At 41.4% G+C, this 15243-nt stretch overlaps 1 protein-coding gene across 2 annotated transcripts in view; it reads left to right on the top strand.

The window, feature by feature from the left end:
* Nucleotides 1–9121: 9121 nt before the first annotated feature.
* The window catches only part of sema3fa (sema domain, immunoglobulin domain (Ig), short basic domain, secreted, (semaphorin) 3Fa), a 48220-nt gene continuing 42098 nt past the window's right edge, over nucleotides 9122–15243 (top strand). The window contains exons 1-2 of one of the 2 annotated variants that reach the window (XM_046383476.1): nucleotides 9122–9482; nucleotides 11026–11144. In XM_046383476.1, the coding sequence (XP_046239432.1) occupies nucleotides 11033–11144 (112 nt within the window). In that variant the 5' untranslated portion in view covers nucleotides 9122–9482; nucleotides 11026–11032. Of the gene's footprint in view, nucleotides 9483–10990; nucleotides 11145–15243 lie in introns of both variants that reach the window. The other variant, XM_046383475.1, reaches the window with a different exon arrangement.

The following is a 15243-nucleotide window of genomic DNA, read 5'->3' as shown; positions in this document are numbered from 1 at the left end:
TGTTCAGTCCTCTGTTGCTGGAGCTTGAAAAGTAAAATACTTCCTCTCTGCAGGAAGTGATTATGATTCATGGAGACAGTCTCACCAAACTGTATCTAATTGTGTATGAGTTGCATTTGGTCATATACAAAAATGTTGTTGTTACCTAATTTAGTGAGCCTGTGAATGAAAGCTTTAGACTTCAGCAGTGCGTATGAGTTAAGATATCAGGTTTTTATAAAAGCATCTTCAACTGAGCAAAGTGTTTAGGTTGTTTGGACTTTTTCTTTCAAATATACCAGAACAAGGCAGAAAAGACCTGGCCTTTGAGACTGCAAAACAACCTCATGCACCGGGGAAAAGGTGAAAACAAAAATGTCTGCTACCCACTGCCTTTTGACACAGCAGGTGGGTTTTTCTCCTTTAGATTTGGGGTGGATGTGCTGGTTTGTTTCTGTGATTGGCAAGCCAGAGGTGAGAGGTTTGAAGGAGGCTGCAGGGCACACATAAGAGTATGCCTGGACCCACTTGGTATGCTGCGGACTCTCAAGGGGCAGAGAGGAAGGACTGGGGCTTCAGTCTCTGCTAATCTAGTTGGCAGATGACTGACGTCTCCCTGTCCATCAAAGTGTGACCTGGGGCATACTTTTAATGAGATCCATTCCACATGACAGGCGCCACCTCTCCCTGGGCTGCCTGTCTAATCGCCTTCTCTGTTCCAATCAGATCGCTCTCTACATGTGTTGCTGTTTTAACGTACAGCGTCAGTGTGACTGCGTGTCTATGTGCCAGGCTATATGAATACAATGTGTGTGTCTTGAGGCTAAGCTGCTCAGTGTGTCTGTTAAAATGTCTCAGAAAAGGAAGTCATGTTGAAACCTCCAACAAAAACTAGATGAACATGTCAAACTCAACACCAGCCTGTCAGCTGCTTCTGTCAGTTGAGTGCAATATTGTTTCCAGTAACAGCTCATTTTACTTTGAAAATGAGCTTGTCAAGTTTGTATAACAGCACATTTTCATGTTCTTACAGTCAGGACAAAACTCACACATAGACTACAGATGCTGAACAGTTTACATTGTGTAACAGCAAAAAAAAAAAAAAACTTTCCCAACTTTTGTGGAGGCGAGAATATTTTTTACAATAGTTGAATCTGTCAGCCTCACTTTAGAGTGCATTTGCTAATGTGGAACTTATCTTCACAGGCCAACATCCATCATACGCCTAGAAGAAAACTGCTGGAGCATCTAAGCCTTGGCTGAACTGACTTTGCCTGTTGGTTTGTATCAGAAACACATCTTGTAAAGAGATTGTGCAACTTCTGACACACATCTTTAAAAAAAAAGACTTTGGATTTGGAGAGACTGGGACAAAACCAATGAAATCCTACATGCTATATCTACACAAGCTAACAGACGAGAGACAACATGGGAGTTGGGATTTTGGCTCCTGCGGGTTTTGCACAATTTTTCACTTATTATTACACAACCTGAAGACTGGTATCCATGTGGTCTAAGACAATAAAATATCTGTCTACTCTGCGTGAGTTTCAAGCAACAAAGCGAAAAAATATTCACACAGACACAGTCTTGGTCCACTTCGTTGCAATGGACAACTTCAGCAGCAGATAAGAAAATACAAAAGGCAAATTATCTCTCTGTCAGCTTCACTGCAGAGAACAGGATGAGGTTGGCTTACTTTTGCTGGCAACTGCTGGCACAGCTGGACTGAGTGAAGACTCTGCTTCTTACTGCAGAAGTAGAAGCCAGTTTGTGTCTGCACACTGTCCCCAGTGACTGGCCATAAAGCTGTCAACATGTGGTCATACCAGAGTGTCATGTCAGTAAAGCAACTGATAAGATATGTTAAAATCTTTAACATTTTTCACTTCAGTTTCACCGTATATTAGAACCAACTGACACGACTGACTATTGTGTGAACAGTTTGTGGCAAATTTTAAGCCAGAGTGCTTTGATAACATTTATTCTCTGTTCTGCAGCCAAATCTAAAAGACCCAAAGCTAACATGAAATCAAAGCTATAATTTGAATGTACGTGACTGACCGACAAAAACAACAATTCTGCGAATAGAATTTTCGTGAAATGTGTGAGACTGATTGTTAACTCGAGACCTGGGAGTACTGATGGGAAACCAGACAGTGATAAGACTGAGGGACTTTCTTCTGGGATTGACCGAGGAGCCGCCGACAGTTGTGACGTCCCTCCAACAACATTTTCACAGTTAATTAAATTGGGACCTAATCCACAGAGAGACATAGTTTAGAATATGTGCTTGGTGTGCCATACTGTCTCCAGACAACTTACTACAGGATCTTTTACAGCACAACTGCTGCTGGAAAATCTGGGAACAGATGTCCAGGCAGATTTGCTCTCTTTCTTCAGCGCTAAGAAAATTTTTCTTTTAGGCCACTGTTTGATGTGTTTGGACACAGGAAGTATTTCTTTGTATCATTGCAAGCGACTGTATATGTTTCAGCTGAAATACACGATGCTACAGCAATGAATGCTTTTGTCTTGTATAATTCATACAATCTGTCACTGCTTCCAGCTCTTCATCTGTGATACATGAGAGTCCAAGGTTTATATCAAGATGGATTTCATTAACTGTAATTTAATTTTGCGTGTTCTGGCAACAATTTAGGCAGAAAGGGGAATCTGAAATAACTGTGAGAGAGAATGGAAAAGAAATGTGGTAGTGGGTTTTGCAGTAATTATCAGCACAAACACCAAGTAACCAAATTTGCATTTGTTAGTTGTTGTCGTTTTGGGGCATCCCTCTTCCTTTCCTCTTTTCTCCGTCATAAACGCAGACACACACATACAAAATTCTTCTCTGTTTCTCTCTCCCACACCCAACTGTTTGGTTGCCATCTCTCCCGTGTCATTTTGAATTCTCGGGCCACCTGTTTCACGGCCTCATCAGAGCGAGTGATGACAGGAGGATGAGATGGGGAGAGAGGGGGAGGAGGAGGAGGAGGAGCGAGGGGAAGGGTGAAGGACAAGGGACTCGGTATAGTCCAGTCAGAGTTGTTGCAAAAGGCCAGTAAATTACAGACAGCCATCGTAAATATATATTTAAAACTCTGTACACTCAGAACTTTCAGCCCTACGTGAGTACACACATTCCTGTCCTTGATGGTTGTAGATTGAAAACAAGCCTAAGACTCTACAGTCACGCTAGTGGTTCTGCGAGCCCGTACGCTATGCAAACATCAGCCTGCTAACGCTCTCGTGATGACAACGCTAACATGCTGATGCATGTATATTGTTAACCATGTTCATATTTGTTTAGTTTGTTAGCCTGCTAATATTTACTGATTAAAACCTCAAACGTGAACTTCACCGTGGCACTCGAGGTAAAGACAGAACTCACTCTCTGGGAACCGTGAATGCCAGTCCATGTGATGTTTGTTAAAATATTTCAGTCTGGACTAAAGTGGTGGATAGACACACTGATATTTCTATCCCCAGTCCCATGGGCTAAAAACGGGTGACCTAGTAGAGGAGATGACACCAGCTACATCTGTATGGTCACACATGGCTTCTTAATCGTTCTTGTCTTCATAGTTATTTTTAACATTTGTTTCTTTGCACACAAATGATAAGAAACAGAGGAAGAGGAAAGAAAGGAAAGAGACGAAGAAGAAGGGAAAGGAGAAATGTGTCTGTGCTGCTGTGTCTTTCTTCCAACCGCAAAGTACTGTCTTGTAAGCCAACACTTATTTTCTTGGTCTTTCAGTAACTGAAAACATAAAGTAGGAATAAAAGCAGGAAACTCAACAGTAAAATGGACATTGAGAAAGTTTTCACTCTCTTTAAGAAATTAAAGACTTAAGCTGTGGCAAAAAGTCCCATGTATTCCCCTATCAGACCACAGACTACATTACATTTAGTTCAGCTACAAAATCTGACCACTTTTGAGTGGAGTGTGTAAAACAAAAAGCAGAGTCATTTCTCCTTGCTGTCGTCAGTCTCTCCCTCTGGCCAGAGACCTGTGGCTGGATGCCGATGAAGAATGCCACTGACAGGCCGAACCCTCAGGAGGCCCACGGCATACAACACTGCGTGGGAAAACTATTACACCACCTCCCCCACCCCCTAGCTGACCACAGGTAGCATGGCTGGGGCACCTTCAACCACAAAGTCATGCTAAATATAAACCATTGTTATTGTTTACAGTATATTTTACTGTGAAGAACAAAAAAGAAAAGAGGGCAAAAGAGCTGATGTAATGTAATACACACTCTGGTTGGTACTGGGGAGGAGAATCCACCAGACAAGCAGGGGACAGGATCAGACCCTGTGGAGCCTGTTAGGAAACGGCTTTAATTCATACCAAATCATCCCACCACAGCTGCCCGCCTTCCCTCTGTTCCCAGGCTGTAGACATGTGAGCCAGATACAATGAGACAAACTTGTGTCATTTAAAAAAGGCAGCTGTCCCATTTTTAGCTTCGCGAAGCTCCAGCTGAGTCATAGTCAGATTCTGTGACAAAAGACTGAGGAACAAAATACAAGCAGAAAAATGACAATCAGCCAAACAGAGTGAAATCTGGATGAGAAAAACATGCATGGAGAGAAGGGCGCCATTAATCCATTAATCCTCCAAAGAGTGGAGCTCAAAATGCATGTCATGTTAAAGGAAGTAGAAGTACATGCGAAATAACATAAATGTGGCCAATTACAGATTCACTAGCGAGGCAATATTTTCCATATACATTTATTATCATCACAAAGAGGCCATTGTTTTGGCTTCAGGACTATACAACTGACTATTTCATTGTTAAAATCAACATTGCCAGCATCACTCCAGGCCAACAAAAATCCAAAGTATTATCCTAGTTCGGGTTCACTCACTAACTAACAGTATGAGGTCTGAATGGGAATCTCCAAACTGGCGGTGAGTGTTTCTCCTACAGGCATGAATGAACTTAAAGAATAATAGACAAATACTGCTGTATTTGTTACTGTAAGAGAAAACACAGAATTGTGACTCTAATATTTCAGCAACAAGACAGAATGCTTGGAAGTGCTCCAACAACAAGAGACTGACTTCGGAGTCAGCACTTTATTTGAGTTTGTACATTCAGTCAGCTCCTTAACTGTTTTGCTATAGATCCATGAAGAAGAATGTTGACTAAGTCTTATTAAATCGCTGCTGTCACAGGAAATTTGAAATGGGAATTTTTTTTTCTTCAGCAACAAAAATTTAGCCATCCATTAAAAACAATTTTTTCCATTTAAATGTGTCTGAAGTTGGATTCACATGTCGGTCACATTATATATGAGGTACAAAAGCAAAAATAAAACAGAGAATGACACAACATTAGTAAAAAGATTTAATTATTTCCTCTCCCAGGTGTCTAAAAACAGCCAAAGTTTTCAATGCCTGATTCAAGTTTTCTTCTCTGTCTGCCAGCTTTGTGATGGAGGTATGACTCTGGGAAGTGCGGTGTTATCTTTTTCCTATTTAAATGCTAATGAGCGTGCTGCCATACTAGTCAAAGCGCTGCAGAAACAGTGTGAATTTTTAATATCTTATCACACCAAAAGGTAACAGCTCTCCCGGTGAGGTGGAGGGATGAGAACATGTTCCCTCATTAAATTCTACACAAACAATGTGTCCCTCGGAGAGCGCTGAGGTCCATTCTGTGTGCCACGACATCCTCAGCTCTGTGTGTGCCGTCAGGGTTACTGTTCACGGTCAGTTGTGTGAAGATGTGTGCGTCTGTGTCATGTAGACGTGTGCACAGATGTGTGCGGGTGCACTTGTTTCCTCACCTCATCGCTAATGAACAGCTGTTAATTGCCTCCCCATGATGTGGTGGAGGCAGCAGACAGAAGTTAAGGTTGTCACAGCCTGTTAATAATTACTTTCCATGGCTGGTGGAGTCACTGATAGCAAAAGGTCAGAGGAGAATTCATTGAATGTAATGAAACTTGCGAGAGAACGATCTTTGCTCTTATAGTGCCTAAATTTGTATTCCCTACTGCCACCTGTTTCCATGAAAACCAACAGTGTCTTCTGCAGTAAGTACGTGTTCATGTAGTTTTATGAAAAACCCTCAGAGAACTCAGAAAACACTAATCTATGCAGCGTTGCCTTCATGTCCTCCAGGAGAATGACAACATTTTTAAATAGATATATTCAACTTGGAGTCAGACTCACATTGTTAAATCAGTCTGGTTTTGTCTTGCTGAGAAAAGTGAAGCATTTTAAAATGATGTAATATCTGTAGCAATCAGAAACCTTCTCAAGAGAAAAAAGAATAAAGTTTCCCATTATTCAAACTCAGATTTATAAACCTGGCGTCTTCTCTGCAGAACAAAAGGCCCATACGTCACTTTTTGCAGAATGTGCTGCCTCTGTGGTCTGGCACTCAATGGTGATCTTTGGTTTCAACATTATCTTTTCGCGTTACTCCTCGAATAGCTGCTAGAGAAAGCAACGCTGGAGGAAAAAACTGGAGAGCATGTGGGACTTTTATGAAGGCGGACGCTCCTCAAAGCCAGGATTCAATAATTGCTTTCCTCTTGTCTCACGCAAGTGACAGATGGTGAGGCCACCAGAGGCCTGAAGATGGGAATAATATTGTTGATTAAAAAGAAATATATGAAACAACATGCAGCTGTTGGCTACAAGACAGGGGAGGGAAGACAAAAACGAAAGAAAGAGGAAAGAGAGAAAATGGGAAAAGATGGAGCTAGAAAACAAAAAGAGTATCAGTAATGACACAATTAAACTTGGCTGGTTGACACACGCGTTTGGATTGGAGGTTGTTTGAAGTGCTGATATGTGAAGTTTGGGGAAAGAGATTTTATTGCTTGACTGATTTATTCTGGGTGAGTCCTGAGGGATTGGAAGTTGTGTTCCAGATATTTATGAAAGTTGTTATCTATTTGGCTCTGTGCAGTCTGGTGCTGAGACCACCCTTCAAACATGAACGCCCACCTGCATATGTTAAGCTGTGTGCCTCTTTGTGTTTTGTGTGTGAGGAAAAAAAAATGACGATGATTTACCAAGATCACCCAAGATTCAGATAGACTGAAACATATCAATATCTCCTGCCTTGTGTGCGTGAGCTGGTTAAGTGTGGGGGTAATTGTTTCCAAGAGCTCTTTGCTGGTATCAAGGGAAATTTAACACTTTTAATGGCAAATGCTGATGCTGTGCTCTCTTCTTTTCCCTGCTATGAGCATCAAAGCCTGGAGTCACACTGCGAAGCCTCTTTTGCATACACTAATGTAGTAATTGTCTTTCCTACACATCTTTCAAAGGACTTTGAGGACAGAAAACTCAAAGTCACAGCCAGAGATCGAGTATCTTTTTGTTCACATTTAGAATAAAGGTGCTTAACATACGAATCCAATTTTTTTTTTCCCCTCAACACTAACGGTAGAAGAAGATGACAAAGTAAACATGCATGAAAGTCATACATCACTGATTTGGTTATTTTGAATAGAGTACAAGCAAGTTTCAGTGAAATTACCACCCAGTCAGTTTTGGTGCAGGTTTTATAGCTTGTCACTGTAACTCGATCTTTCCTTGTGATTTAAGAAACACAAAGGAGACAGTAAATCAGCTCTACAGCCATGATTCAATGACAGAAAGTCTTTGCATCGTCCAGCTCTCTGATTTTGTTCATTTCTGCAACAGCAACATCCCCAGGACTGCATGAAACCGGAGCTACTGTATTTATCATTTATGGAATAATAAGCGTGCACACAGGGTGTCAGCTGCATTGTGCCCTGACTGGATAAGAAGCAAAATAAGCCAGTGTGATCAGGGGAGGGATCGAGTGAGATTAAAAGATTTAAGGCTCCATTTGCCCATGAATATCTGATGCCTATCTGAAGTGAGAGCCAGTGATCCTCTGTCAGGTCGCCGAGGTGTGGGAGGAAATCTACCTTATCTGCATCTGGCCACTTTTCAACAGTTTCTTATGTGAATGTGCCGCCACATTCCTGTTGTACCGAAGAGTTATGTGGCAGCCGTTTTCATCAAATGAAAATTGTTCTTCACCTTAAATCAATGTCAGCCTTGTTTTTTCCTTTCTTCTCCGCTTGCAAGTCAAAGTATAGTCAGTGATTCATCCTTCATTCACACTGTTGCATGCTGCCAACACGAGCAGATACTGAACAATTTTTTGGATCACAGCTGGCATGTGAACTCGATGTTGGCTGCAGTCGGCAAATAAAAATCAGTAGCTGGCAGTCACAGGCTAATCAAGTTGGGAGATGACCTCAGTCTTATATTTTGATACTCTAAGAGTCATATGAAAAAGTTCTGCACATTAAACAGGATAGCTCTGCCTGTAAAACTGAACTGAATTCAGTATTTAAGACCTCAATGTTGCATGCAGTTTGGACACAGGCTGTGTATTTGTGATAGCAATATATGGCTTCTGTCAGACAAAATAAAGTCTATACACAAGCCCCCATGTGTGCTGTATTACACTCAGAATGTGTACTTTGCATTGTTTATTCTGCAATAAAGTCTTTACGGAGATATTTGAATTGGAAGTGTTTCAGTGTTTGAGAGCTTGTGTCTTCATGTCTTTGCTTGTTTTATCTCCATCGTAATCTTTATCTCAGTAAGTCTGATTTTTGTTGACAAAGATAAACGCTGATGGAAATGAAAACAAACTACATAATTCCTACACACTAATAGGTTTTAGGTTTTAGTTTTGACTCTATGAACCAACTTCAGATGAATGAGTCACGACACTGACATATAATGAAGGTATAAAGGCGACTGTTCCTGGTTTCCTTTATAGGGGAAAAAAAAAAATAAAATCAGAAGGTCTGAAGATAAAAGAGAAGTGATAATTAGTGCTCAATGAGAAACGCATGCGCAAATGTCACCAAATGTTTTAATGCATTTCAGGGAGATTAAAAAAAGAAAAAACGTAGTTATGTTTCGATTATAGCAGAAAATGTCGGATAACATGACATGTCCAACATGTCCTTTACCTCACTTTTAGTGTACAATTCATCTTACATCTCCAGCCCTTCTGGAGCGTAAGAAGATGCAAAGCAGACTTGTTTTGTGCTAAATTTTGGGGCGGGTCGGTGCGCAGGGATGCTAAGGTAGGTTCCCTCCCCCATGGGTGTGTCCACTGTCGGGAGACCTCAGTCTATCCACCTGCAGAAACCGCTTCCCTGCACTATACACTTGAGCGCCACCGCGCACGGCAGAGGCTTCGCTCCGCCACTCATCTCCAGGATCAACTCTTTGTTTCGAACCTCCTTCTGTGGAAAATACAGAGTCTGTTGATGCGATTTAGAGATCACTTCAAGTTAAGGCGGCCGCGTCAAGTTAATTTAAATCCAAGCTTTGTTTGTCTCTGGGATAATCGTGCAGGATCTGCGGCGGATACACTGATACTCCTGCGTGCGGACAGAGGAGCTCAAAGGATCTGGGTGGATGGTTTTAAATTTTGTCCAGCTTCATCACAATATTCACTGGACTCAGCTTGAAGGTAGGTCACAATGTAATTGCTGTTCTGAGACATGACAAGTGAAAATAATTTTCTGTACAGAGACTGATGAGCTCATAAATCAGGAAGCCACATTTGGTGGAGTCGAGCAAAAAAGGACTGATGCCTTCGCTGCATGTGCAAGACAGGAGGCTCCAATATATAGCATGTATTTTAAAAGTTCTGTCAGATAATTAGGGACTAAATACCTGAAGTAGTTTATTTTAAGCAACAAACTTCATTTCGTCTATAGTTAGATTTTTTCTGCGTTTTCTCTGGCGCCTGGGGTGTAGTTGTAAATGAGCAAATAAAGGACCAACAACAGTACTCTGTGTGTGTGTGTGTGTGTGTGTGTGTGTGTGTGTGTGTGTTGGACAACACAAGTCGAGGCACTGAAAGTTTTTGCTGCATGTGATGCTGTAGACTGTTCCTTGTGGTTGAGTGTATGCAGGCCTGGCTGGTCTTCAGTGCTGCTTTTCACAATTTCAAATCCCAGGCTCTCTTATAAATGACACGTGGTTCATGTTCATGCCCTCATAACTCAGAGCCCAGTCACGCTTTATTTTGGTTAACGGCGGATCTGCTTTGGAGTTCTGGCTTCAGGGATCAGTGTGGAACTTGATCTTAAACCCTGACTGACAGTTTGACCCCAGACTAGGATCCCCGTTTACGAGCAGATCGGTGCCGTGTATGGATAATTACAGCAAAACACACTCGCTAAAATTGTTTTATTGTCTCTGAACGCGGCACAGTCCATCTTCAAGTTTTTTCATGCTGGCATTTCGCACAGTTGTACGAGCTCGTCTGCACGCTGATAACTTGAATCATCAGATCTTTTTATGGGGGTGTTATTAACTTCAGCTCCCTTTGTGGCGGAAAACAGCGTGTTTTTGCGCTTTGTGATATAACCTGTGAACAGCGCCAGTGCGCGCCAAGCTTAACGCGCAACTCCATGTAGCTACTGTTGCTGAAATTAAGCTCTTGCTGTGTAATTATTATTATATATAATATTTATGAGGTAGATGTTTTGTGTAAATGTGCAGAGTGATGATCTGCAGAGAGGTGGAGAGGTGCGGGCAGCAGCGGTGACTCCTTCTGGCTCTCCCAGCTGGAAGGAGCCTGCGTCCATTCAGACTGTTGTCCTTACTACTGCACACAGAAGCAGACCCAGGCACGAATAACTGGGCGGTGAGGAGAGGCACATTCATCAGGAAATCCAGTAGCAAAAATAAAAACAAGAGTTTCTCTCCAGACTCCTGCAACGCTCATGGGTTAAGTTATGGCTTTGTGGTTACTTGGTTTATATTGCACACCCTAATAAAACCTACCCGGATTCAGATTTCTAGCAATAGCCAACAAATATATTGTGCAACAACAACTTCATTTAAGTTTGTGTCTCTCTCCCCTGCTTGATTTTCAGTCCTGAGTGACAGAGAACTAGTCCCTGCCGTTAGTTTATGAGGTAGAAGTACAAACTTATTGTCTGACACTGATGTCTTTCTGTCCCTCAGCTTCTGAACTCTCCTTCTCCTCTGTTAACAAACAGAGGGACAATGTTGTGGGACAAACTGTGCTGGCTGCTGGCCCTGCTGGCCCTATCGTCCGCGGGGTTGCCTCCCTCCAGTGAGCCCCTCTCTGCACCCAGGATCTTCCTGTCCTTCAAAGGTAAGGCACTCAAAATACTGCTGTGTCTGTGACCTGGTTTGTTTAGTTCTGTTCCTCCACAGACATGTAGATGCGATCACTGGTGCAACAGTCACTTCTGTCACCAGTCTTTTATCTCCTGTTCTTGTTAAATAACTGGAATGGGTAAACTGTTGGCACTAGCTGAATTCAGGACTTGGCAAGCCCAGCGTTTAGTCCTTCGGTGCCTAACAGAGAGTTTGATTGTGTGTCGGTGTGAGAGAGGCGTGATGAGAGGGACGAGGAGATGTGCTGCTGATTGTCCTGACTATTGAGGGCCAGATAATATGTCTTCATTTAATCGCTCGGCTACCATTAGTTCTCCAAACAGGCCTTTGTGTGACCTCAGCTCCCTTCTGAAATCAAGTCAGATTTAACACTTGGCTGGACACACACTCAAGGCGCAGATCCAGCATGTTATGAATGTTGCCAGTGCCACATGAGACCCTGGGCGTGTTGAACTGTCCTGTTAAAATAGGTCTCAGCGGTGCAGTGACCGGTGCTTTGTCATTCCAGCACCGGACAGCCATCGTGCCCATGTAAAGCTCTCGAGGTTTTATAGTGCCTGCCTCTGAAGGAGACTTTTAATAACCAGATGTGTGCAGGTTGAAGAGTAACATTGAGAAGGAGGTTCCTCAGCAAATTACCTGGAGAATTTTTGCAGCATATATGATCCATCAAGTGTTTCCTGGCATGTCAAAGTATCCCCATAGCCGGTTAGTCCTGGAATAAGTTAGCTACATTAATCTATCTTTCTTCATGTCCTGATCTTTTGCTAAGCTGTTGAAAACTTTAAAGTGAAGAGCCTTGTCAATAGCCCCCCCCACTTTGCTGAAGTATTTTGCTTACCTGTTTGTTTTCTCTCTCTTCATCCCTCGGATCCCATCGCTTTCCCCTCTGTCTCTAATCAAGTTGGATTTCACACTTCGCTGGTCTCACATTTACTTGCTAGGAAAGAGTTCATTTTTTTCCTACTTCTTTTAATTGAGTTTCTCTTTGTTTTTAATTAGTTTTGGAGGTTACTTTATGCCTCACAGAGCAACTTCAGATAGCTGGAGACTAGAAATGCACCTAAGCTGTGCATTCCCTAATTGTATTGCTTTTGCACCATACTGCTGGGAATTGTTCTGTAATGTGCTTTTATTAATTTTTTATGTGCCAGTGTACTTAACCAAGTAATTGGTTTTAGGTTTCATGATATATGCCTTGTGCAGCCACACAGATTTGTTGTAATAAGTGCCCTCTGATAAAATAATCCAGCTAATTTTTAATAACCATTTCAGTTTTGATGATGAAAAATGGCTGCAAACTGTATCTGTGAATAGGATTTTTCTTTTTATATTGTGTTGTTGAATTTGCTTCTGTGTGTGACCCCTGCTCGCATGTTTTTCACACAGTAACACTTCCCCTCTGATTATTTGCATTTTAGAAAGCTGGTACAGAAGATGCTGCTGCTTTTGGCTGAAATCCAAGACATAAGAAAAGCCCTTGATTTTGCTTTTCAAATATTTGCCCTCTACCAGAACAAAGGACAACAGCTTGTATACACAGATACACATTGTAAAGAAAAATTATAATGTACTCCATATATACAGTATTAGTACTGCATTTCAATTAGACCATCTGCTTTAAACAATTACATTGAAGTTCCTTTGTAGTAAGATATTTACATTATATAACAAAAGTGACATCACTCAAAGCATAAGATTTAAGCTTGAAAGCCAGATGACATGTAACATCACATTGACTTAATAAGTTTCTAACTTAGTCTAACACAACGCTGTGCTTTGCCTCTGACTTCATTACCTTAACGTTATTGCACACATTTCTCATTAATATTAATCATTTCCATATTCAATGCATCAAATGGAGAATACTAGTGAATTTTAGGCAATATGTTGGTTCTTGCTGAACATTTGATCTCTGCAGGATTCTCATATTTGAAAATGAATAACCCACAAAGTTAATTTTCCCCACTTGATCTCTTAAAACTAAGGTTTACAATGTAAGCAAGCATAAGCAACCTAAGCTGATAATTTTGTCTTTTGAGGACCCTAAAGTAGCTACTGAGTGTGTTAGTACAAGCTGAGTTATTAACTGTGATAAGGAGCGAGAGAGCAAACAGAAGCTAAGACCAAAGGAATGTCCATTCAGAGCTCAGAGGGATAGATCATCAACCCAGACTTCAAAAGAGTTGAAAAATAGCACATGCACACACACACACAAAATGCAATGCATCTATCAAACTAAACATTGTGTGTTTTCCAAAAATTATCACACACACAATGTGCTATATTATGCATTGTCATTTTTTCAGTTATGTAGGTTTATTTTCATAAAAGACTGGACGAGGCAGGCTTAGATCGGCTGCTGAGAACTCCTATATTTACTTTTAAACAAGGTCTGTAATCACATGCTATTTTAGTGCGCGGGGCTCTGTGAGGTTATGACCCTTCAAACAGAAGCCAGTCACACCCGAGGTTAACTGCTCTCAAACTGTGGGAGAATGGCACCGTATTAACAAGTAATAGCTTGTTGTGCTAATCCTCAGGCACATTTGAAAGTGTTTAACTTTGTTTTTCTTTGGCCCTTTAGTCCTCAATGGAACACCTGGGTACAAGGTTAGCTCTGGGAAGAAAGCCAGACAAAGGCAGGCAGTCCTGTAATTGGACTAATTTACAGGGACAATCTTAAGTCCCACAGTCTTTATGTAATGGGTCGACGATTGTCACATCTGAAGAAAGACTTCTCTATCAGCTCATCGCGATTTTCAGGGTTAAGATCAGAAATCGGGAGATGTCCTCCACCTCTTTATTCTTTGAATAATTAGGAGCTGCTACTGAGTTTGAACTCCACTTCTTGTTCTATTTCTGACTCTACAACAATAGACCTCATCTTGAACAGATTATGTTCTATAGGCAGATTTATGTGTATATATAGTGCATGAGAGAAATCCTTTGTCTTCCTCAAGTCATATCAGAGGGACATTACTCTACAGTACGCAGGTGGTCCTGAACTGCTGGTGTCCTTTTGACTTCTCTGCTGTGAAAAGCGAAGTATTACAACGATCTTTGTCTTGCCATGAGATATTACATATTCCTGCACGTTGTTAGAGGGATACCCAAGCAAGGTTTATCTCCTCGCTCAGCCTGCTCGTATATACATATATTTTTATATGTAATTGTGACACTGGAGACAGAGCGACGTGCCTCAGCCAAGTCTTGCTGTAATCAACTCTAAGCAATCAATGAGCTGCTGAAAGCTTTATCCACAGCTAACCTGTCTGCGAACACATGAACTCTTGATACCTGACAGACAAGGTGCTTGTTTGCAACAATCCCGCAGACGGAAAAAGGTCACCACAAGTCATTTAGACACGCATCGTCTAGCTGCTTCGATTGTCTTGATCTGTCTGCTTCAGACAAAGGTGAGCAGGCTGGATGTAACCAGCTACCGTGGTTGGCTCACCAGGGAGACGGCAAACACATTCAGACAGCGAGTGCGTTGTTCTCATAACCCAGAAACCTTTCTTCTCTTCAGCTAGAAAAATAATGTCTTTAGTTAGCCATACCATTAGGACACATAACATATTGTAGCATCAGAGATGTTAAACATAATGGGAAATGCATTGTAAAGTGAAATACTAAGAGATTAAATAAGGTGAATATGTCTAAATGTGGAGGCAACAGAAAAGGATTGGTTCTCCAGTAAGAAGTTCTTTGGATTACTTTTAATGATTTAAATGGGGATTTTTTTTTATTGACATTTTTTGTGAAATTTGTTTTATTTGTTTCAAGAGGCTTTCCAGCTCCCATTGGTCGTTTATCATTCCAGATGTGTCTTGTTGATTAGTATTGTACCTATGTGGTTCTGCGTAAATCACATCATGCACACTTTCCAGCTGCTTTATGTATGTGTTCTGATTATACTGAACCCATGCATTTTCACACCCTTGCTTGACATTTAAATGGTGAAGGAATCAGTCAATGATACGCCTTTACTTTTATGTACCCTGCAACTTCGCTCTTAACAGTACTTTAAAACCTGTAACTCCACATTCTCCTCATCATTTTGTCATTTC

This window comes from Scatophagus argus, chromosome 3, assembly GCF_020382885.2.
Source record: "Scatophagus argus isolate fScaArg1 chromosome 3, fScaArg1.pri, whole genome shotgun sequence".
In the NCBI taxonomy this organism is placed as follows: Eukaryota; Metazoa; Chordata; class Actinopteri; family Scatophagidae; genus Scatophagus; species Scatophagus argus.
The sequence above is the reverse complement of the archived record's forward strand: the minus strand, read 5'-3'. Positions and strand labels throughout refer to the sequence as shown.